General features: G+C 39.7%; 2 protein-coding genes across 2 annotated transcripts; both read right to left on the bottom strand.

Moving 5' to 3' along the window:
- Positions 1–2862: 2862 nt before the first annotated feature.
- On the bottom strand, positions 2863–9641 carry LOC130838227 (T-cell surface glycoprotein CD1c-like). The gene is given in 8 exon segments (XM_057711033.1): positions 2863–2929; positions 3087–3120; positions 3123–3176; positions 3521–3799; positions 4149–4219; positions 4221–4395; positions 5086–5352; positions 9563–9641. Coding segments are annotated over 8 exon segments (981 nt in total). The 3' UTR covers positions 2863–2907.
- A 10827-nt stretch (positions 9642–20468) lies between these two features.
- LOC130859377 (T-cell surface glycoprotein CD1a-like) lies at positions 20469–24123 on the bottom strand. Its single transcript, XM_057746748.1, has 6 exons — positions 23707–24123; positions 22670–22936; positions 21690–21968; positions 21206–21484; positions 20783–20873; positions 20469–20608 (listed from the first exon to the last, which is right to left on the bottom strand). The coding sequence occupies exons 1-6, from the start codon at positions 23765–23767 to the stop codon at positions 20566–20568; spliced, it is 1020 nt and encodes a 339-aa protein (XP_057602731.1). The 5' UTR covers positions 23768–24123; the 3' UTR covers positions 20469–20565.
- Positions 24124–25547: the final 1424 nt, after the last annotated feature.

The raw sequence follows: 25547 nt of genomic DNA, 5'->3' as shown, positions 1-25547 counted from the left end.
TACACACTATACGCTCTACTATTCACCTGTCCCACTATGCACTATATCCCACTAGCCTATACACATAGTAGTCTTATAATAACAATAAAAAACTACCATCAGCAATATGATTATTGAAAACAATTTAAGATTTGTTTTCTGACCCTAGGGTATATCCCCTGAAGATACACAAATTATTTTGCTTTAAAGTAGCTTGAAATAGTCCCTGATCTGCAACATGTCACCAACTTAATAAGTGGTTACTCTCCTTGTTGTATTTTGGTTTAATTTTTAGGAACTGAAACTCTTGTATGTTTCATTTTTAATGTTGTGAAATGTCTACATGGAGCAGGACATCCGGAATGAGTCAGAGTAAGGTGCTCAGCAAATTTTTTCTCCAAATATCAATGATAATATGGGCAAAGTTTTCAAAAATAAACCATTTCAGAATTCTGGAAATGACAAAAGCATACAACAGATTGAGAAGCGCTTATTAAAGAACTACTTGAACCTCAGCAAGAACAATGGGGGCAATTTAACATGGAGCTGTTTCTATCCTTCCCTTGGTTTGGTGATGCCATAGGCTGAAGACCAGCTGTCTTGCTGTCACCAGAAAGGTACACCTGATTTAGCACTCCATAGAGAGGCCCATGCCCAGGGAGGAAGTAGAAAACAACAGCAATTGGTGGCAAAAATCAAAGGTCAATGTCACAGCTGCCTGGGGCTGCAATACTGGTTGAGGAAAAGAAGAAACCAACCAAAATTTAACAAAGACACCTGGGAAATGGGAGAGCCATAGTAGACTTTGATCAGCTCCCACTTATCCCTGGCAGTTTGGAAGCTGCACACAAACTAAGGAGAGACCAAAGAGGACCACAGTTTACTTCTCCCACAAAACATGAAGCCTTTCACAAATTAAAAATAAAAGCCAGGGCAAATTTGTGAGCTACTTGAATAGTAAATGAGTGCTCCAACCCACAAATATTCCCTCAGCAAAAACGTGGAAGTCTTACTGATTAAAGTTAAAAGCACAGCTGCTAACTAATCATTGGTTACTTATGAGCTATAGTGATGTAGAAGTGACTCCTAGAAGGCCAGGAAAGAGAAAGAAAGATGAAAGAAAGAGGGCAGGTTAAGGGGGAGCAAAGGAGAGAGAAATAGAGAAAAATGGAGTAGAAGGAGAAAGAGAGGGAAAGGGAGGAGGGGAAGGGAAGAAGAAAAGAAAAGAGATTTTTTTTTTTTAAATTAGACATCAGTGGCTACAAACTTCAGGGCAGCCAGAATTGACAGAATTAGTCTAGGCAGGTAACTAAATAAACAAACAAACGAAAACTACAAATATCAAAAGGAAACAATAATGATGACTTTATTCAAAGAGCCTCAAACTAGAAACAAACCCAGTAATCATCAAAAAGTTGATGGATAATATATATATATATAATATATTTGTATATGGAATTCTATTGAGCAATAAAGAGAAATAGGCTACTAGCACACTGATAAGCAACATGGATGCCATAACCACACGTTCAGTGGAAAAAAATTGCCAGCTACAAAGAGTATATACAGTTTGTTTCATTTTAATAAAATTATAGAAAGGACAAACCTAAACTCAGCTAGCATAAATCATAGTAGTAGTTGCAATGATTCTTGGTTGGCAATGGGTTTAAGTACAAACGGGTACAAGGCATATTGGGGTAATGCAAATATTCCATATCTTGATTGCCATCATGCTTACATAGGTTTATGCATTTTTCAAAATGAATGGAAGTGTGCACCTAAAATAGATGTATTTTATTGTATATAAATTATACATCCATAAAGTCATTTCAAATTTTTAAAAAGAAACAGAAAAAAATGTGACCAGTAAAAAGGACACAGACAGGCTGAAAAAAGTAAACACTGTAACTTCAAGCAAGTAGGTACAATCTCTGTTGTTTTCTCCCCCACCAGTTTACGAGTTGAACATGGCTGTCTCATATTCAGTGCTTAACAAATATTGCTTGATTAGTGAGTGAAACTTAAAGGAGACAACATCTAGACAAGGGTATCTCAGATAGCACCATGCTCTGGGGGATCTGTCTTCCATATACCCCCCTTGCCTTGATCGCACTCTCACTCCTCTTGCTCTTATCTTAAGCATTCAGTGACACATTTGCCCCACAACCCTTCACACATGGTCTGCACACTATTTCTCTCCTTGTGTTTGGAATAAGTTGGAAAGAGTCAACTAAATATATTTAGAAAATAAGTGTGGCAAGGGGCAAAGCTGTATTTTTCTTTAAGAGTTTAGAAAGAAAATGAGGCAGCCAAAGGAGTATGGAATTTTTCACCCAAGTGAAAAAAAAAAACGTAAACAAAAATGGAAACACCAGAATTTCAAATACAACCATGATGTCAGGAATGACTATAATGAGAAATGACTGTCAACGTGACAGCGAATCCAACTTGCATATACTTGGTTTGTTTGGGTTTGATTTTCACTGAGCACCTTACACGAAGGAAAGTCACCTTTGTCATGATCCTTGTCCCAAAGTAGCTTAAATATTAGAAGAGGAAGAAAGACCTAAGTAGCTGCAGTTCAGGGTAAGAAGTAGTGTATACATGTATCAGAGTAGAGCTGAAGTGCTGTCTGGGTTCAGACCAGGGACAGACTCCTTCCTACTTATGGATCAAGGAAGCCCTCTGGAAGATGTGACATCAGCAATGGGCTTTGAAGGTTGAGTATTATGGAATAAATGGAGATTACAAGGAAGGTATTCCATATAGAGTTACAGAAATTAAATCAGTTTGTATTAATAAAGTATTATAAAGCAGCAACAGAAAAAAAAAACTAAATGGAAAAGAGAAAGGATGGTATCACTATGTTGGCCTAGGCTTCTGGGCTGTTGGGTTCTCATTCCAGTTGGGGAGGCATGGTGAAGAATCTCATGGGATGCCTTGATACGAACTGTGAAACAAGAGAAACGGGGAGAAATTCTAAATAAGTTGGAAGTGGTGACTGAGGATAAGGGGAAGTGGTCAAGAGATGAAAGCTAAGAGAAGAAAAATGAAATGGAATATAAAATGAGAAATTGGGACGAGAGGAGGAAATACAAAGAACTCACCAGCACTTCCTAAACCATAATGCAAGGACCATGGAAGCATTAGGGACACTATCACTGCCAACGGTATCAAGTTCATGGAAAGATGATGTCCTGTGAATATTAGAAAGACACATAGATGTCACAATAAACCCACTGCCAATTTTACTTCATCTGTCGATTTCCTTACCTTAGTACGTGCACGAGGCACAAGTCCCATCCATCATCTTATTTAGTCACTCTATTCTTATACCTGCTCAAAGAAGTGTTCCTCATCTCCCCATAAATCTCTTATATCTAAGTGTTCCTCAAGTTCCATGCATGCATTTCTGAAATCACCTCTATTAATTCCTTCTTAATAACTCTCTCACCTAGTCTGTCATCATGAGACTTTCTTCTGCCCTGCCTTCTGGGCTCAAAAATCACCTTTGCATATTTACATAGCCTATCTTACTTACCCCAGTAGAGGATGATGTCCTGGCCTTCTAGACTGCTGTGCCTCACCCTGCAACTCAGGCCAGATTCCTTCTCAGCCTCGACATGAAGGATCATGTGAAGATACCATGTCCCATCAACATTGGGCAGAATGTCACCTTGCTGAGTGCCTGGCTGGTCCTGTTCACCCCACATCCACATCACCCAGACAGGCTTTGGATAGAAATCAGACACACGATAAACCAGCAACAGCTGGCTTGACCCAAGGATGGGGCTGCAGTTCAGCCAGGCCTCTGGTCTCACTGCAGAAGGCATTAAAAGTATTCAGATAAGGGGTGAATTGGGAGATTGGGATTGCCGTGTATACATTACTAATAAAAAAATATCAAACTGTACACTTTATATATATGCAGTTTATTGTATGTCAATTATAACTCAACAAAAGTTCTTTAAAAAAGTATTCAGATAAGGACTCCAACAGGCAGTTTAGGGACAAATTATCCACATTAACATCACATATTGTCCTCCTCTAGGAAACTTTTGCCCAGCAACTCTTCTCTCTCTTAAATTCTCTCTTCCTAATTTTGAAAGGCATGGCAGAAAGGGGCAAGACTTGTGTAGAAAAATCTTAGATAAAGGGGCTGTACTAACCTTGCCTCTGGAGATACATCTTCCCTGCATCAAGGAGACCCAAGGGAAATCGGGGACAGACGTTGCTGATACTGATTGATTAGATCACAGACACGCTGGGCCCCACTCTCACCCTCTGGAGATGGCACCCATGACATGTTTCGGAAACTCAAGAAATCTGATCCTTGATATGCTACCTGAAAAAACCCTTTTGCAGTTTCCCTAGAATGCAGCTTACAGCCAATGCTCACCTGTAATTCAAAGGGATCTGGAAGAGGGAGGAAGAAGAAAGAGAGATTAATGAAAAAAATTACAGGAATAATATGAAAACCTGGGACCTTATAAAAAAATGGAGCAAGGAGATGGTTTTATAAGAGTGTGAGGGTGAGCCAAAGATATATTCGATTAGGAACAAGGAAGAGAAGAATTGGTGGGGTTGGGAAAAGGGCATAAGGGATAAATGCCAAGAATTGAGGGTTTGATTTGAAGAAGTGGGGGGAAATGATATGTGAGATTCATGGTATAGGTTGTAGGAGGGTGAAGAGGAACTTGTGGGAGGGAGATGAAAGTATAGCATTCCCAGGTGCAGGAAATAGGTCATAATTGTTGTTGGACTGTGGACATAGACTTGAAAAAACTGAATGGAGGAAGAGATCATATTTTAAGAGGGTCAAGCATAAAGTGTGACAGCTGCGTACTTCTGGGTTTTAGGGCATAGAATGGAAACCACTGGGGAAAGATTTAAAAAAAAATGCACAAGTAAAAAGATGTCTGGAAGAAGAAAGAGTGTAGGAAATCTTGAATAGTCAATATCTGCTATAACCCCCAAGAAATTTATGCATGAAGATTTTTATGGTGGGATAGAAAAAATAGAAATGGTCCAGAAAAGTGTGAGTATGTTTCCCAGAAACAGAAGAACCTTCTGAAATAAACCCTTAAGTGACTGGATTGAACTTACATTGAAATTTCAGTCGACTGGCATAATCTTGAATCTCCTGAGTTAATTCTATCATATAGACATGGAATAACAGCTCCAGGTCTATCAGCTCCTCATTGTTGAAGTTGCCTTTTAACCAGATGTGCAGGAAAATTATTGTGCCTGTTTCACTCTCCCAGCTATGAGTCTGCAACTCATCCAGGCAACCAGAGCCCTGATTATGTGCCCATGATTGGTTGGCAAAGGATGAGATCTGGATGAGATAGAATGAGATGTATTCTTGGACTCCTATGGATGGTAGAAGGTCAGGTAGTTTAAGTAAAAATGAGGCAAGCAGAAAAGATAGAAGATGGAAATTCAACCAGTGACTAGAGAGAGACAAACATTATGATCAGCTTAAAGATGATATTTTCCTGACCCAAGGTCCCATGCTTTCCCACAATCCTTTGAAAGCTTAAACTGGATGTGGAGACAGGAATGCCCAGATAGTAAGCACTCTGGTATCCTTCAAAACCAGATCCATCTTGGGAAATACAGATGTTCTTACTGTCTACTTTGTCACTGCCTGAGAAGAGAACAGCTAGCAATGCAAGGTACAGAAACAGCATGTCATTTGCAGATGTGTCTTTCTTTCTCTCTGTTCTCAGGAAACCTACCCGTCAGTATCTCTATTCTGACTTCCTTCTTCCACCAACAGGCAATTTTCCCCACTAACCACCGACTACAACAAAAATAAGAAATCTGCTCTTTCCCTCAGCCTTGGGCCTCCTACTTAATCTCCCATTTCCCCTTGAGCTCTGAGGTTATTCTCTCCTGTCTGGATTCTAGCGGTCTCATCACTAGCCTTCATTCTGTCTACTTTTACTCAGCTGCCATGGACAAAGTTGTATGTGAAAAAGTTGTATGTGACAAGTCACCTCTCTAGGACTTGTAGCTCATCTCTAAAATGAAAAACAGAAACTTGCATGGCGTCCCCAGGTACTACTTGTTTTAGCAGATCACAATTCTTCCAGTTTCTCCACTCAACTCTGTACATGTTTCATCAGGTCCCCTCTTCTTGGTATTCCATTCTGCTCTTATTTTGAATAACCTCAAAGTATTCTCTTTCCTATTCACCTCTTCTCCCTCCACCTTCCTTATTTTTTTTTTTTATTTTCACTGGCTTGTTTATAAATTGGAAAATGTGCTTTCTCAGATCTTTTATGATTTCCCCATGCAATTGTATAAACTATGACCAGTTCTCCATTACACTTAGAGTTGAAATTGTAGCTGTCCCAGAGTGTATAGGACCATGAAATATATAAAAAGTAAGCCTTCCTATTGACTTTAATTCTTCTGTTCACTCACCAAAAAATCACTCAACATATGCTTGGTACCAAGTATCTTAGTAAGTACAAGAATATACAGAGATTGACAATGTATTCATCCTATCAAGGAACATTAAACTATAGAAAAAGCGTATGAAACCAGAATTAAAATTCATTGTGATGACTGCCATTTTATTGCCTAGAATTCCAGTTACAAACCTGTTCAGAACAATATCCTCTAGGGGGGCATTTTTGCTGCCTAACCCCCAGGTGTCCATAATTTGCAGTCTTTGAAGATCAGCATGCTTTCCAACCTGAGGGCAAAACTTCTGGGCAGTGTGCAATTGTGTTGGATTATTGTAGTCAGGAAATGCAGCTTTTCAAGAGGATGCATACATGGGAAAACATTAAAAATCCATGTTGAAGGTAAATTTTGTGATCCGATAAAAATGCATTGTCAGAAAAGCATAGCATTTGTTAATATTTGAATTTATTTAGGTAGGTCATTGGAGAAGTAGTTGGCGATTAGTCAACGGTCCTGACTGGTTAATGTGTGTGAATACATGAACAAAAAATCTTTTTAAGATCCAGGCCATATGTTTGTTTATTTATTTATTTTTAAGCTTTGAAAGTAAGCTTTAACATCAATAGTGTACTTATATAGAATTAAACTTGACTTTTAAAATATGCTAAAATAACAAAGTTTTATTGGAGTATTGCTCCGCTCTTAAAAAGGGATTATAAAAGATTTTTCTTTACCTTTGAAGTAATCTATTTAGAAAGCAAAACTTTTGTTTGTTTGTTTTCTTTTGTTTTTTAAGCTCTTTATTGGAATATAATTGCTTTACACTCTTGTACCAGTTTTTGAGGTACACCAAAGTGAATCAACTGTATTTATACACATATCCCCATATTCCCTCCCTCCTTCAACTCCCCCCCACCCTCTCCGTCCCGGCTCTCTAAGGTATCATTCATCATTGAGTTGATCTCCCTTTGTTATATAGCAACTTCCCACTGGCTATCTATTTTACAGTTGGTAGTATATGTATGTCTGTGCTATGCTACTCTTTCACTTCGTCCCAGCTTCCCCTTCACCCCCCGCCCCCCCAACCTCACGTCCTCCAGTCCATTCTCTGCATCTGTATCCTTATTCTTGTCTTGTCACTGGGTTCATCAGTACCTTTTTTTTTTTTTTTTTTTAGATTCCGCGTATATGAGTTAGCATACAATATTTGTTTTTCTCTTTCTGGCTTACTTCACTCTGTATGACAGACTCTAGGTCTATCCACCTCATTACATTTAGCTCCATTTCATTCCTTTTATATAGCTGAGTAATATTCCATTGTATGTATATGCCACATCTTCTTTATCCATTCATTTGTTGTTGGGCATTTAGGTTGCTTCCATGTCCTGGCTATTGTAAATAGTGCTGCAATAAACATTACAGTACGTGTTCCTTTTTGGGTTATGGTTTTCTCTGGGTATATGCCCAGTATTGGGATTACTGGATCATATAGTAGTTCTATTTTTAGTTTTTTAAGGAACCTCCAAACTGTTTTCCATAGTGGCTATTGGTATAGGCCATATGTTTATTATTATATTATCCCTTTTATAACTTTAAGTAATTGCTGAATGCAGGGAGCAGCCACTTAAAATCCAAATTGTAACATTATTCCTCTTTCAGATTTGCGAACGTTAATAATAAGGCTTAAAGTTACACTCAATGAGCTCTTTCTATTTTGGACACAGATATTTGCCAATTTCTATGAGATATAAGCTCGTCCAAGAAACATACACAGTTTAAGGTCCACCCAAATCACACACAAGAACCAGATCCCTTATTTGCCAACTATTCTTATCAATGGTAAACTCTTAGTTTGTGGTTTTAGGAACCTATAACTGATACAATACTATATTTTCATCACATTTTTTCCCATGGTCCTAGAGAAAAAAACACAATTCTCCTATTCTTTCGTAATTGAGTCAGGGCCATGTGACCAAGTTCCGGGCGATGGAATGTGTTGTGCGGGAGATGTAAGTGTCCTTCAGGCCTCATTAGGTAAACTATTGCATCTAATCGTCTTGCCATGCAACGCCAGCCTGGAGGTTGCCTGTTCCATATGGCAGAGATACAAGCATGGAAGGGCTTCCTGGTCTACATGGAGTTTGCCTGCATGAGAAATATACTTAGTTGTGTTTATAACCTCTAAGATTCTCAAGTTTATTTATAACTGCAACACAGTCTAACTATGCTAGTTAATATTCTCGAACCCAGTAACTAATATCCTTTCCTATCTCCTGTCAGATCTAAATGAGATAAATACACAGACAATTTGATATATGGATCAAATTGTTAACTTCACTTCTGATAAAGCTTCTAGGGAATTCCCTTAAGTGTGTGTCCAAGGAATGTTGCTGGTCTGGAAAATCAAATGCAATGGACTGACTTACTCTTATAAACTGATTATTTTTGCCCCCCACCAAATTCATATGTTAAAGCTCTAACCCCCAGGGTGGTTGTACTTGGAGATGATGACTCTAAGAAAGTAATTAAGGTTAAATGTTGTCCTAGAATGTGGCCTTACATGAAAAGACACCAGTGTAAACTCATTCTCCCTTCTCTTTCTCTCTCTCTCCACGTGCACTGAGGAAAGGATGTTTGAAGACATATAAAGAAGGTGGCTATTTACAAGCAAGTCAGAAAGAGAGCCTTCACCAGAAATCAAATTCTCTTTGACTTCTAGTCTCAAGAACTGTGAGAAAATGTGTCTGTGGTTTAAGCCACCCAGGATGTGTATTTTGCTATGCAGCGCAGGCAGAGCTGGAAAACCTCTAAGCACCCTCACCTGAGGGCTTGTTCCTGGTCAGGTCAGGGGATGGTGGAGGAGACCAGAACTGATACTTCTGAAAGCAGCTTGGTTCCAGAGGCAAAGGGCAGGAAGAAGCTATTGAGACATATCACATACTCAGTTTCTCTCCTGGACTCAGCAGTGAGCTAATTCACCCTATTTTCACAGGAAAGAATAGGACTAAGAAAAGAAACAAAAAATATTTAGAGAAAATTCTCCTTCAAGGGAACTAGAAGATATCAGCCCCATCCCCTGACATGGCAAGACCCATCCAATCATCCAAACAGAAGCCTAGGAACCGGTATTCTTTGCAGACTTACCTCTGCTTTACTCCTCAGTCACCATGACGTTTCTCTCCATAATTTATAAAACCCTCCTCTTCCTCTCTAACATCACCATCATTTAGTTCTACTTTCATCATGTGTGACCCAGGTCACTACCTCAATGCCTTATCTGTAAAACACAATCCAAACCCTCTCCCTATCTGTTCAGTGCTCTGGTTCATAGTTGCTACACAAAATGCAAACCTGATCGTGTCAGACTCATAATTAAAATACTTCAATTACCTTCATGAAAAATAATCCAAACTGCTACGTATGCCAATTTTATACACAAAGGCTCATATATACCATTGCCCAAGAAAAAGAGTGGAGGTGGAAGAAGTGAGTTCTGTGAGAAGGAAAACTCACAGACTATTTTTACTAGTGAACACTTATGAACAGAGGTCCAAGAGTCTGAAATCTGTATGAAATGCAATAGGGAGAGAAGGAGGTGGTTATATAGGCCCTCTAGACACACAGGACCCCCAAAGAATAATCTGAGATGGCTGGGGCAGCCGCTGATTAGAATCCAGCCTGGCTGAGGGTCCTGGTTGTCCTGGGGGCAGGGGGTTGGGGGTCCAGTGCCCTTCCTCTGTCACCAGCCTTCCCCAGGCTCCCTCTTCTCACCCCATTGGAGCTCAGGCCACTGGTTTCCTCTTGCTCAGCTTTCCCTGGGCTCTTACCTGGCCATTCTCCAGGCTCAGCTCAGTGGGTGGTTACCCCTCAGAGGGCACTGTCCTCAACACTCCAGTGTTATGTCCCCAACCTACAGTGTCACACTCTACCCAATCATCCCCTGTCTGCCAGCAGAAACCTCACCCTCTACCCACTTCCCTATTCCAGAAACCCCACTGCCTCCCACAACCACATGCCTTTCACTGGGCTTTTCATTTCCTCATGAGCATTTCTTCAAGCTGTTCTCTCCCCTTCCTGGCTCCCAGCTGCAGTCCCTGCCTCTGCTCTGTGTCCTCCCCCCTCTCACATCTACAGCAGTGGTAAGGGTCCCACCCTGAGATCTGGGATAAACCGCTCACTACAGGGCATTGATTACTGCCCTGGGTCTCAATGTCTCCCACTATAAAAGGACTGGACTAAAAGAATTTGAAATTTTCCAATTCTGCTTCAACTTTAGCGTTCTTTGACTTGGTCTGTGTTCATATTTATTTTTTGTTTGAATTGAGGTGTAGTTGCTTTACAATGTTGTGTTAGTTTCTGCTGTGCAGCGAAGTGAATCAGCTATATGTACACATATATTCCCCCTTTTTTGGATTTCCTTCCCATTTAGGTCACCACAGAGCATTGAGTAGAGTTCCCTGTGCTATACAACAGGTTCTTATTGTTTATTTATTTTATATATAATAGTGTGTATATGTCAATCCCAATCTCCCAATTCACCCCACCTGCCCCTTCCCCCCTTGGTGTCCATATGTTTGTTCTCTAAGTCTGTGTCTCTATTTCTGCTTTGCAAATAAGGTCATCTATACCATTTTTCTAGATTCCACATATATGCATTAATACACAATATTTGTTTTTCTCTTTCTGAATTACTTTACGCTGTATGACAGACTCTAGGTCCATCCATGTCTCTGAAAATGACCCAATTTCATTCCTTTTAATGGCTGAGTAATATTTATTGTGTATATGTACCACATCTTTATCCATTCATCTGTCAATGGACATTTAGGTTGCTTCCACATCTTGGCTATTGTAAACAGTGCTGCAATGAACATTGGGGTGCATGTGTCTTTTTGGTTTTTTGTTTGTTTTATAAGAACTTTTATTGAGATATAATTGACATGCAATAAACTGCATGTTTTTAAAGTACAACTTGATATTTTTTCTTATTAGTTATGTATATATGGCAGTCCCAATCTCCCGCATGTGTCTTTTTGAATTATGATTTTCTCAGGACATATGCCCAGTAATGGGATTGCTGGGTCATATGTTAGTTTTATTTTTAGTTTTTTAAGGAACCTCTATACTGTTCTCCATAGTGGCTGTGTCGATTTACATTCCCACCAACAGTGCAAAAGGGTCCCCTTTTCTTCACACCTTCTCCAGCATTTATTACTTATAGATGTTTTGATAATGGCCATTCTGACAGTGTGAGGCGACACCTCATTGTAGTTTTGATTTGCATTTTTCTAATAATTAATGATGTTAAGCAGATTTTCATGTGCCTCTTGGCCGTCTGGCATTTTTATTTACATGGTCTTTTCTTTCTCTGCCTCCTGGGCCTCTTTTCTATGGCTCCATAATGTGCTCTATTTACCCTTAATCTGAGTCCCCAGGGTCTCCCCTCAATTTTATCACCACTCCTCCTTAATCTCCCTATCCATTCTTTCTAAACCTGCTCACCACCTTGGCTAAATGTGAAAACCTAAAGTACTTCCTTATCACTTGACCCTTCTATGTCTGTGCTTAAAAATATTAATGACCGATAGGATGCTTTTACTGCAAGATCGAAGCTAGGAAATGAACAATAGCAACAAAATTATCTACTATAAAACATGTAGATATTCTGGATAAATTAATTTAAAAATTATTCATACATGCATACACTGACTTCACAGATTATAAGGAAATCTTCAAGAAGCAAATCAAACGAGACATTGAAAACTAGAGCTCAAAATGAAAGCTAACACTTGGGCTTCCCAGCAAATTGTAAAGGGTTGGTTTCCAAGGGCTTTGGCTACAGTAGCCACATGGGTGAGATGGCAAAGTCTTGAGACCACCCAAAAGAAGATGCAAGTTGGGCATAAGACTTTCTGTTACACCTTCAGTGAAATTGGACCAGAAAAAAAAAAACTCCATTCTACTAGGGAGGAAGATAAAACGTAATCTTGTGGTTGCCTTATGCTCTGGCTAGAAAATTTTTAAATTATTCTTAGAAAATTCTCAATCACAGGTTTTCCCTCACATGAATTTAACATTGAAAAATATTCACTCAACTTGGAAAGCCCAACCCAGGAAATTAAATTAAATTAAAAAGTGGTTCCAGGTAAGGAAGGATTAATAGTCAGAGTGCAAAGAATTTTTAGAACAGTGAAAGTACTCTTTATGATGTTAATTGAAGTATACGTTTGTCCAAACCCAGAGAATGTACACCACCAAGAGTGAACCCTAGGGTAAACTATAAACTTTGGGTGATTATGATGAGTGAATGTAGTTTTACCCTTGGTAAAAAGAAAATTGCCCCATGGAAAGTGATGTTGATGGTGGTAAGGATATGATTGTGTGGGGGCAACCTTCCATGTTATTCAAAATGAGCAAAAATATATCTAAAATTTTACCCCAACTTTGTTTATATCTTATAGATTGTCCTTGGTTTTTGTTCTTAAGTTAAATCTCTTCAGTAGATTCAATGTAGAAAAGTTGCTTTTTCTACTTTGGATTTATCTCAGTGAGATAAATTATGAAATATTTCACTCTACCATTTTCCCACAAGTTAATTCTGATTTCTAACATATTTCTTTTTATATAAATTTCAGAATGGATGGTTGCATTTTCTCCCTTGCCTTAGAAAATTTACAGATAAAAATGAACTTATATACAGATAACATGAGTGTTATTGTCAAAATTTTGATTTAGTCTTAGCAAAAATAAACACTCCATAAAGGTCAAGACAATGAAAAAAGTAAAGAGCTGTAGGTAAACATTTCATAAACCAAAGGTATCAACCTTAAATTGACATTCAGCTAACATCTGGATTGGTTAGGATCAAGTTTGATTGCAAGTAACAGAAAATTCAAATGAACAATATTTTAAAAAATATGTAGTTACATTTCGCTCTCTTGTGAAAAGACTAGAAGTAGGCAATTCAGGGTTGTTATGGCATTTCACTGTGTCAGAGATTTAGTTCCAGTTTCCTCTTTTGCTTTGATGGTTTTGTTTGTTTGGTTTTTGTTTTTGTTTTGTTTTGTTTTGCTTTCCTTTCCTTTTGGTCTTTACCACGCTTGGTCCTCATTCCAACAGTCATTCTATTCTCTGAGATGGATGCCAGAAGTCCATCCATCAAATGCACATTTTAATTGACAATAAGAAGAAAGGAAAAAGGTGAACACACTCACCCCCTAACACACTGCTTCAGATCCACTCTGCAGAAGTTGTATACTGCATTGATCAGATAACAGTCACATAAATTCAATCAGTTAAAAGGGTGCCTAAGAGATGTAGTTTTATTCTGCCCAGCTAATAATTAGGCAGCTGATTTATTCTGGAGGGAGTGAAAATAGTTCCCAGGAGAAAACCAGTGGTCTTGGCCATATAACCTGATTTGGCAATTCAACTGTCTATTTAGGGACATAAATGAATTTTTGGTTGCCAGTATTACTTGAATAGGTCACCTGGAAATAGCATTGTTCAAAGACCATGGGTGTTTTACTCAGCAAACTTTAGACCAAAATCAGGACTCATATTGGTTTTGTTTGTTTATTTGTTTTGTTTGGTGTGTTTTTTTTTAATGTCTTTGTTTTGCTTTGTTTTGTTTTAAATTTTTTCCAAATCTTTATTGGAGTATAATTGCTTTAGAGTATTGTGCTAGTTTCCATTGTACAACAAAGTGAATCAGCTGTATTTATACATATATCTTCATATCCCCTCCCTCCTGAGACTCCCTCCCAACCTCTCTATCCCACCCCTCTAGGTCATCACCAGTCATCAAGTTGATCTCCTTGTGTTAGGCAGTTGCTTCACACTAGCCATCTATTTTACATTTGGTGGTGTATAAATGTCAACGCTACTCTCTCACTTTGTCCCAGCTTCTCCGCCCCATCCCCCATGTCCTCAAATCTAACAGCCATTCTTAATTCCATTAGGAAACAGAGGGATTTGTCTCTGCAGGAGATGCCTGAAGTTAGGGGTTACCTTGACTAAATGAGTAACATTTCTCTGCCTAACTCTCCTACATTGGAGCCCACCAGTTCACAAGGAACACCTAGACAGCTTCTAAACACGCTTCTTATTGCCATAGTCTGCATACAGTGAACAACCAAGAGTTGCCAGACATTTGAAGAAGACGTGAACATGAAACACAGAGATCAAAACATATGAACAAAAAATTCTCAAGAAAAAATATAGAAAATGCATAGAACAGAAAATATTAAAACTAATATCCTCATTTAAAGTATATTGCATCCTTGTATTCCTGAAATAAACCCCACTTGATCATGGTGTACAATCCTTTTAATGTGCTGGACTGGATTCTGTTTGCTAGTATTTTGTTGAGAATTTTTGCATCTATGTTCACCACTGATATTGGCCTGTAATTTTCCTTTTCTGTGACATTTTTGCCTGGTTTTGGTATCAGGGTGATGGTAATTATTGATACTTTTCTTAATTGTTTTGGGTTTGTTTTTGTGAGTCTTTCCCTTCTCTTGCGTTTCCTTTAGAATTTGTTGTAATGCTGGTCTTGTGGTGCTGAATTCTCTTAGTTTTTGCTTGTCTGTAAAGCTTTTAATTTCTGCTTCAAATCTGAATGAGATCCTTGCTGGGTAGAGTAATCTTGGCTGTAGGTTTTTCCCTTTCATTGCTTTAAATATATCCTGCCACTCCCTTCTGCCCTGCAGAGTTTCTGCAGAAAGATCAGCTGTTAACCTTATGGGGGTACCCTTATATGTTATTTGTCACTTTCCCCTTGATGCTTTTACTATTTTTCTTCATATTTTATTTTTGATAGTTTGACTAGTATGTGTCTTGGTGTGCTTCTCCTTGGATTTATCCTATGTGGGACTCTCTGTGCTTTCTGGACTTGATTGACTATTTCTTTTCCCATGTTAGGGAAGTTTTTTACTATAATCTCTTCAAATATTTTCTCAGACCCTTTTATCTTCTCTTCTTCTTCTGGGATCCCTATAATTTGAATGTTGATGCATTTAATGTTGTCCCAGATATCTCTGAGACTGTCCTCAATTCTTTTCATTCTTTTTTCTTTATTCTGCTCCTCAGTTGTTATTTCCACTGTTCTATCTTTCAGGTCACTTATCCATTCTTCTGTCTCAGTTATTCTGCTCTTCATTCCTTTTAGAGTATTTTTAATATCAGTTATTGTGTTGTTCATCACTTTGTTTGCTCTTTAGTTCTTCTAACTCCATGTTAAACATTTCCCTCATTTGCTCCATCTGTGCCTCCATTCTATTTCTGAGATCTCAGATCATCTTTACTATCATTACTCTGAATTCTTTTTCAGGTAGACTGCCTATCTCTTCTTTGTTTGTTTGGTCTTGTAGGTTTTTACCTTGTTCCTTCATTGGCTACATCTCTCTCTGTTTTCTCATTTGTTTAACTTACTGTGTTTGGGATCTCCTTTGCTCAGGCTGCAGGGTTGTAGTTCTTAATTCTGTTGTCTGTCCCCAGGGGAGAGGTTGGTCCAGTGGCTTGTGTAGTCTTCCTGGTAGGGGGGACTGGTGCTGTGTTCTTGTATGTGGAGCTGGTTCTGGTCCTTCTGATGTGCAGGGCCACATCTGGTGGTGTGTTTTGGTGTGTCTGTGAGGTTAGTATGACTATACACACTCTGTCTGCTAATGGATGGGGTTGTGTTCCTGTTTTGCTAGTGTTGTTTGGCATGAGGTGTCCAGTACTAGAGCTTGCTGGCCTTTGGGTGGAGTTGGACCTTAGTGTTGAGAATGACACCTCTGGGAGAGCTCTTGCTGATAAATATTCCATGGGATTGGAAGTTCTTTGGTGGTCCAAAGTCTTTGACTCAGCTCTTCTGCCTTGGAGGTCCACATCTGACCCTCAGCCAGGGCACCAAGACCCTGGAAGCTGCACAACACTTGTCTTGGGAATTCAGAAATAATACTAGAAAAGACCTAAATCAAGAACAGGAAACACATAATGCAGCATCTGGGGGAAGAGCATTCCAAGCAAAGGAACTACAAATAAAGTAGCATTATACTGGGTGTGTTCTAAAATCTGTGAGAACTTCAGCATAGCTGGATTGGAGTAAGTGATGGGTAACATAGTAGGAGATGAGGCCACTGAAATGGATTTGGACCATAAAAGAGCCTTATAGGCAATTGTACAGGTAATGAAAGTCACTGGAGAGTACATAGCCAGAAAGTCTTGCTGCTAAAAAATAATTCAAATTAGTTCAACAGAAACAATATTTATGGGAGACTTAGAGTCTACTCATTCCTGTAGATTGTGTAAAATCTGCCATTAAGTTTGCCGGAACATCAGAGAGCTGCCCAGGTGGACCAGAGACTGTGTGTTGTGTAATTCTTTTCCCCATTTCTTAATTTTAGGCTGACATGATCACCTTACTTTAAGAGACTTAAAACAAACAGGGCTGTGAATCTCATAAAATTTACTGAAAGAACATTCCTGAGAACATTGTTCCCTGAGCCAAATAGTGTCTTCTCTGTGAGAACTGATGGGAGAAATGTCCTTGTGGCCTCAGGGTAAGGAACAGCTATCTTCTCCTGAATGACATATGTGTCTGTTTCTTCTAGACACTGTGAATATGTAATTGATCCTGTCTTAGTCATCTTATAGTCCTCGAATAACTTGTGACCCACATATAGCCTGCATATAGGGTGTCAAGACACTTTGTTTTTGAATTTGCTCCTTTTTGGTTTCAACTTATTTTACTGGCCACATATTCCCTTGGATTCTATTCCTATATTATTATTGATATATTTTTAATATTATGTGCTTGTTTTGTGAGCAATTTTTAATTATTTTTTGAGCTAACAAGTTATTGTGAATTTAAGCTGTTTGATGATTTGGAGGTCTTTAACACTTCTAAAATTTGAGTAGTAAATAGCTGAAAATTTGTTTTAATCTATACTGCCACCCAGTGGTAAAATATAGAAATATATTCTTATCTCTAGCCTTTGATGATTATAAAAACCCAAACATTTTCAACCAGAGGGTTTTGAGGTTGCAGATATTTTGATTCTCTTCTTAGACATAGAAGTATTTTATACAATGTTACATAGTTTTATGTTTTTTCCCTATCATGAAGCCCAATATCACAATTCAGTCTCCATTCTATATAGCATCATTAAACATTTCCCAGTTCTTGTTTTGTTGTGTTGTATTTCACCTTTAGAATCATAAGTGCAGATTGTTGACTTTCAGTTTTTCTCCTCCATTCATGGTTCATGGATATCATGTGATCTAAGTAGACTTCCTCTGTAAATGACTTGATTGATTGACTTACCCCTATTCCCTTTTCTTCCCCATGTTCTAATGTTCTGATTGTCATCCTTCTATTTCTATGTGTTATTATAAAATGTGATGTTTTTTCTGTCGAAAGAAATTGAAGACAACACAAACAGATGGGAAAATATACCGTATTCGTCGCTTAGAAGAATTAATATTGGTAAAATGACCATACTACCCAAAGCAATCCACAGATTCAATTCAATCTCTATCAAAATACCAATGACATTTGTCATGGAACTGGAAAAAATAATTTTAAAATTTGAATGGAAACACAAAAGAGCTCGAATAGCCAAAACAATCTTGAAAAAGAGCTGGAGGTATTTTGAAAAGCTATGGGAAGCAAAACAGTGTGGTGTTGGCAGAAAAAGAGACACATAGATCAATAGAACAGAATAGAGAGCCCACAAATAAACCCATGGTCAGTTAATCTATTACAAAGGAGGCAAGTATATACAATGAGGAAAAGACAGTCTCTTTAATAAGCAGTGCTTGAGAAACTGGATAGCTACATGTAAAAAATTGGAATTAGAATATTTTCTCACACCATATACAAAAATAAACTCAAAAAGGATTAAAGATCTAAATGTGAAACTGTAACTCCTATGAGGAAAGCATAAGCTGAACACTTTGAAATAAACTGTAGCAATATTTTTTTAATCTGCCTTCTAGGCAAAGAAAACTAAAGTAAAAATAAACAGATGGGACCTAATTAAACTTAAAAGCTTTTGCACAGCACAGGAAACCATGGACAAAATGCAAAGACAACCTACTAAATGGGAAAAACATATTTGCAAATGACATGACCAATAAGAGGTTAATATCCAGAATATATAAACAGCTCATATAACTCAGTATCAGGGGGGAAAAATACAATCCAATTAAAAATGGACAGAAGACCTAAATAGATATTTTTTTTCAAAAGAGACATACAAATTAGCAAGGCAAAAATTTTCAGCTCAGAACACAGTGGCGATCTTTCTCTCCCCCACAATTTTATGGTCAATTTGTCCCTGATGTAAGACATGTGTTTAAGAATTATTTGTTGAATTTATTAATGAATCATAAAAAAATGAAGTCTCTCCACAGGTATCTCGACTCACACTGCTAATTTGGCTCATTGGTCATAAAGAGTCTATCTTCACTATTCACCAATTCTGCATGTGCTAATTTGTCTATCTGCTAAAATTTATTTGTAACCCTCAAATCAATACTCACAATGCTTTCACAGTCATTTGTGGATGTTTGCAGAGTGGAACAAAATGCCATCCCCCTCACGAGTTCCCAGATGAGGGGACTTTCTGCCTTATTGTTTCAGTTCTTAAATGGAAATGTGTCCTTCTCACGGTCTACTTAGGCCACATTTCCTGGGTATCTGTGCTTTTTGTTGGTGATGTTGCTGTTTTACATGGTCCTAAAGCAAAGTGCTGAGGTGTTCTCTGGTGCTTCTAAGCACAAGGAGGATGGGACATGCCTTGTGGAGAAAACGCATGTGTAGATGAGCTTTGTTCAGGTGTGAGTTGTAGGGTTGTGGGCCATGAGTTCAGTGTGAATGAATCAACAGTGCAGTAAATCCAGGAGAAAAGAGGAGAAATTCACTGATGTGTATGTGGAGTCACTCCAGAAAGTGCAAAAGTACCATCTATAATGCTACGATCAAGATGTGGAAAAGATGGGGAAGGAGCTAGACTTGTGGCTTCATGAGATGATGACTGGTTTTGTTTGTTTGTTTCTAAAAGTACAGTGGACAGCACAGCTGTGTGGCTGAAAACCAAAGTAATTTATGATCATATTACCCAGGACCAGGAAAAGGTTAAACACTTCTTGGCTGGTATTTTATTATAAATAAATACTGTATATAATTAGTAATTTATTTTAAAATATATAGAAACAGAAACATGCATAAGGCTATGTATTTATTAGTTGACAAAATGTTGTGACCAGACAATATTTTGTCAACTAATAAATACACTGGAAACGAACTCTGCATTTCCCTGAGGAGCAATGGCTCAGTTTTCACTAAATCAGCAATTCCTGTGTCTTTAGCACAACGTCTGTAAATAGCAGGAATGTGTTATATGAAATCTCTTTGCCTTGATCTCACTTCAGCCCTCAGGATCAACACTCTTGTTCTCTTTTCTTGACCATCTTCTTTCCTTCTCAGGGACACACTCCCCCTACTTCCTCTCAGGTGTCACCCATATCAGTGCTTCTCAAATTTCAATGCACCTATGAAACCCCTGCTGATTTTGATAAAATGCAGATTACGATTCAGGAAGTCTAAGGTGAGGTGCAAGATTCTATATTTCTAACTAGCTTAGTTCCCCATCCATGAGCCACCCTGAGTAATAAGGGTCTACACTACAAAATGTAAAATAGAAGGCTAATGGGAAGCTGCTACAGAGCACAGGGAGATCAACTCCATGCTTTGTGACGACCTAGAGGGGTGGGATAGGGAGGGTGGGAGGGAGTCTCAAGAGAGAGGAGATATGGGGATATATGTATAAATACAGCTGATTCACTTTGTTGTACAGAGGAAACTGGCAACAACATTGTAAAGCAATTATATTCCAATAAAGATCTAAAGAAAAAAATATGAAATAAGCCTGATGACCCATTCACATTTGAATATGTGAAGGTCCCTATGACCCCATTCATTGACAATTTAAATTATGAATTTTTAAGTCCCATAATCCAGGTTAGACCAACAAATCCTGCAAAATTACATTTATCTTATATTGATGACTCATCATTAACCAGAAAAACACAACAACTAAAAAAGTTGTACAAGGAGAGCAGAAAGGCTGTCACCGCCGAGTTCTGTGTAGATGTGTCCTGAGCTCCTGGGTTGTTGGGATTTCATTCCAAAGGGATAAGACCGCTTAGAGGTTCACAGTGTGTCCTGATGAGAACAGAGATGGAAGTTACTACACTACATGGGGTGGAGGTGAGAAATGAGGGGTAAGAGGGAAGGGGGCTGGGAGGGGGAGAACTGAGGAGAGAGACAGAGAAAAAAGTTAAGCAGACAAGTGGGGACTGGGGCAAGGGACAAGAAAGATGGACACAAAGAACTCACCAGCGCTTCCTAAGCCAAAACGCAAGAGCTATCAGGAGCACCAAGGGCACGATCACTGCCAAGACAATCCAGCCCACGGAGCTCTGATGATCTGTGGGTGGGGGTGCACACGGGGTGTCCTTTCAAACCCACCCCCTGTTTCACTGCATTGCCCTGTTCTTCCTTTGTTATCTGAGTATCTGCCTCACCAGTCTCCTTCCTCCCTATTTCTTCTCTCATCTCTCCTCAGAGATGACTCCATCTACCCGCAACATCTTCCTACATCTGCAGTGCTCTCTTTTTCCAACTCCCATAGTTCTTATTTTTATTTCTACATTTTTTTGGGTCTAGAGTCCCTAGAATCCCAAATTTTTCATCTGACTCTCCTGCTCTGCTTGAGGACCACCTACTCCCATTCCCAGCTGGGCCCCAGTTCTTCCTCACCCCAGTAGAGGATGATGTCCTGGCCTCCTAGACTGCTGTGTCTCACCCGGCAACTCAGGCCCGATGCCTCACTGGCTTCCACATCCAAGGAACTCCTAAGATACCACGTCCCATCAGCATTAGGCAAGACTTCACTTCTCTGAGCGCCCTGTTGCTCCTGCTCGCCCCGCATCCACACCACCCAAATAGGCTTTGGGTAGAAGCCAGAGACGTGACAAACCAGCATCAGACGGCCAGGACCAAGATCAGGGCCAGGAGACAGCCAGGCTTCTGGTCTTACTGCAGAGGACAGGAAAGATTTCAGATGGGGAATTGAATGCAGACTCAGAGGTTCAGATCTTCCCATCAGTTTAGATGGACACACTTTTCCCACCTCTAGAAATCTGTCACCCATTATCCCCTCTCCCTCTTGGCTCCTCCTTAGGATGATAAGAAGGTGTGATTTTAGAACAGAAGATTCATGGAGGAAGGGTGAAGGACTGACCTTGTCGTTGGAGATCTGCCTTCCCTGCATCAAGAAGACCCAAGAGGAAACGTGGGCAGGTGTCACTGAGCAGGTTGTGTATTATTTCCTGGGTGCCTTGGTACAAGCTGAATAGGCTGCAGACAAGCTGAGCCGTAATTCCACCCTCTGGAGCGGGCACCCATGAATGGTCCTGGAAGCTCAGGAAGTCTGATCCTTGGTAAGCAAACTGCACAAATCCTACTGAGTCTTTGCCAACATGCAGCTCACAGCCTCCTGCTACCTGCACCTCAAAGGGATCTTGGGGAAGAGGGGTTGTAAATTAGAGGCAAGAAGGAGTGCAAAGGATAGAATGAAGTGAGTTGAATCAAAAGATGACAGAATCAGAAGGGACGAGTTTAGAAGATTTGAGGGAACAAAGAAAAATTTAGTTTGGTCAGAGGTTCAGAGATAGGCGGATTGGTAGTATCTGGAGATGCAGAAAGAGATGGATGGCATGAGGAAGGGGGCGAAATCTTTGAAGAGGGCAGCATAAATGGTGTCAGCAAGAGAGTAAGGAAGGACCGAGTGTGAGACAGTGGGGGTTATAATAATCTAGGGTGAACGGAATGCAGTAGGTTACATTGAATATGCAGACAGATTGTTGAAGAGACTGAGTGGGGGAGAAAATCACTTTAAGGAGTCAAAGTGTGAGGAAGCTGAGGGTATCGGGTCAGAGGCCAGGGAAAGGGGCTGTCACAGGTGACCACTGATGGAAGATAATAAAGCACATGGCTGCAATCAATGAGAGGAGTCTGTAAGCAGCCGAAGTCTTGAACCTTTTGAGGAATCAGGGCCTGGATTATATCCCTGCCCAAAAGTATATAATTGCAGTTCTATGGTGGGGAGAGGTAAGGTTCAGAAAGGAGTGGAGGCTGTTTATTAAAGAAATAAGAAACTCATTGAGACACACACTTAACTCCCACCATATCCCCAATCCCCACTGAGGGAGCTGAACTTACATTCAAGCTGCCATTGGCTGGCATGGTTGTAAAATGCCTGACCAAGCCTACTGAAGAACGTAAGAAGTATCTTTTCCACTTGCTTCAACTCCTCATTGCTGAAGTTGCCCTTGGACCAAGGCCACCGGTAAATGATTGTGTCAGAGCTGCTGTCCCAGCCATGAGTCTGCAACTCACCTAACCAGCCTGAGCCCACACCGTGTAACGAGGAATGGTTGTAAAAGGATAAGATCTGAATGATTTGGAAAGAGGCTGGCTCCTGGAAGCCTGTGGGAAAAGACAAAAAGAATGAGAATGGGCTCTGGGAAGGAGAGAGATGGGAGAAAGAAAGGTGCCAAAGAGAGGAAACTCAGAATCTGGAGGAAAGGCAAGAATCTCAGCAGACATTTGCCTGCCCCAAGGTCCCATGTGTTATACACAACAATCAAAAGAGCATATAGAGGACTTCCTAGGTGGCACAGAGGTTGGAAATTCACCTGCCAATGCAGGGAACACAGGTTCGAGCCCTGCTCTGGGAAGATTTCACATGCCACGGAGCAACTAAGCCCGTGCGCCACAACTATTGAGCCTGTGCTCTAGAGCCCGTGAGCCACAACTATTGGGCCTGTGTGCTGCAACTATTGAAGCCCACGTGCCTAGAGCCCATGCTCCACAACAAGAGAAGCCACTACAATGAGGAGCCTGCGCACCACAATGAGGAGTAGCCCCCGCTCTCAGCAACTAGACAAAGCCTGTATGCAGCAACGAAGACCCAACACAGCCAATAAAATAAATAAACAAATAAATAAATTTATAAAAAAAAAAGAAGAAATCTGTTTACTTTAAAAAAAAAAAAAAGCATAGGGACCTGGAGTCAGTGATGCTGGAATGAAACTAGGCTGATAGTCTCAATCTCCAGGTTGGGGAAACCACCGCATACACACATAAATACCACACACACATTTGCACACACAAGCACACACAGGTGCACGCGCGCACATGCACACACACTCACACACCCCTTCTCTCACCCACTGGGCAGTTGCCAGAGTTCTTACCATCCACACTGTCACCACCTGGGAGGAAAGCCAGGAGCATTGGAAGTTGTAGAAACAGCATTTCATTTGCAGATGTTCTTTCTCTCAGGAAAGTTGGTCTTTGATTTCTGTTCTAAACAAACCTACCCCACAATGCATCTATTCTGACCTCCTTCTCCTCCTCACAGACAAACCTTCCTTTCAGTCACTGTCTGAAAAAAGAAAATCCGCTCCTTCCCTAAACCCCAGACCACCTACTCAGATGCTCATTTCCCTTCCGCTTCTGACTCTCCTCTTTGACTTCCAGCTTCTCTCCTTGTCACCATCTTATTCACCTTCCCCTAATTTAACTGCTATGGAACAAGTTTTATGTGGCATTGAGAAGTCAATATACCCCTGTAAGGCCTTTTATTCCCTCATTCATACAATAAAAGCATGAAACTAATTGTCCTCCCAGCAACCTACTTAATGTTCTCATGCCCCTGCTCTTTTCTGTCATTCAGTCCTTCTCTTGCCTTTTTGAATATTTCCTCAAATATTCTCTTCCTCTTTCTTGCCCTCACCCCACCTCATTCACATCTCTGACTTCTCATTAGTTGCTTTATTAGCATTTTCATAATTCCCTACCATTACCTTGAGAAACAGTATATAAACTGCCCTTGTTCTTAAGGAAGAATCAAGTGTGTAGACAGTACACAATCAATGGTTGCTAGGGGCTAGGCAGTAGGGGAGACACGGGGGTAACGATGCTATTTTTAGGGCAGTGAAATTATACTGAAATATACTGTCATGGTGGATACATGTCATTACATATTTATCCAAACCCATAGAATGTACAACTCTATGAGTGGACCTGAATATAAATTTTGAACTTTGGGTGATAATGATGCATCCGTGTAGGTTCATCAACTGTAACAGATGTGTCATGCTGGTGGGGGATGTTGATGACGAGGGAGGCAGTGCCTGTGTGGGGGCAGGAAGTATATGGGAGCCTGTAATTTCTACTCAATTTTACTGTGAACCTAAAACTACTCTCAAAAATTTGTCTTTCAAAAAAAATTATGTATTCTGGTATTTAAGATCAACTAAAGATGTCTTTTCAATAGAACACACAGGAAGACCAGAGTTTTTAAGCAGTACTGTGAGTAAGATGAAAAGTGATCACACTGTGATGAGGATTCCTGTAGTCTGCACATTTCTAAAAGAGAAGACAAATATTTAATATTAACTGAACTTCCTCTCTGTACCAGGCTTTGATCAGGGACCTTTATCATGCACCCTGCTTTTACCAAATAATTCATTAAGGCTGGTATGCACTAGTTGAGGCCCCATCTGTTTCTAGACATGATCTCTTTTTAGGTTATGAGTGAAAAAGCACTCTGGTCTGCTTGCCCCTTGTCAGAAGAGTTCAGATTCTCAAAGATAACTGAGTCTGGGTCATTTTCAGAAGTGTTTCCAACCACTTTTAAGCAGCTCAGTCTGTGAGTGGTTGCTGGGCTTCTGAAGAGACACTGTGAACTAAAACTTGTTTGGGATTTTAGCCCTTTGTTGAATTCTTCAACAAACTGACATTCTTATGGATTTAGGAGTCATCTCTTTGGTCCTATTAGGTACTAGATGTGCAACAATAATGCTGATTATAATACAATCAACAAGGTTAGGTTTCATTCTTGTAGCACCTCCTATCTGCCAACATAAAGTATCTCTATTCTCCCAACAGCCTTCAAGTAGGTATTATTAACTTTTTCAGCTTTGAAAATGAGGTGAAAAGCAGTTAGTTAAACTGAACTAAATTTTCCAACTGCTGATTTGTGGAATTGGAATTCAAACCCAAGATTTTCTGACTGCATGTTCTTCTATAT

Source organism: Hippopotamus amphibius, chromosome 1, assembly GCF_030028045.1.
Source record: "Hippopotamus amphibius kiboko isolate mHipAmp2 chromosome 1, mHipAmp2.hap2, whole genome shotgun sequence".
Lineage (NCBI taxonomy): Eukaryota > Metazoa > Chordata > Mammalia > Artiodactyla > Hippopotamidae > Hippopotamus > Hippopotamus amphibius.
Note: the sequence above shows the minus strand (reverse complement) of the source record. Positions and strands in the feature narration are given on the sequence as shown.

Coding starts and splice junctions, on each gene's coding strand:
- LOC130859377 (XM_057746748.1), bottom strand. CDS start 23,767: ATGCTGTTTCTACAACTTCCAATGCTCCTGGCTTTCCTCCCAGGTGGT. Junction 21,485..21,689: donor GGCAGATCTCCAACGACAAG/GTCAGTCCTTCA, acceptor TGTCCTCTGCAG/TAAGACCAGAAGCCTGGCTG. Junction 20,874..21,205: donor GGACATCATCCTCTACTGGG/GTGAGGAAGAAC, acceptor CCCCACCCACAG/ATCATCAGAGCTCCGTGGGC.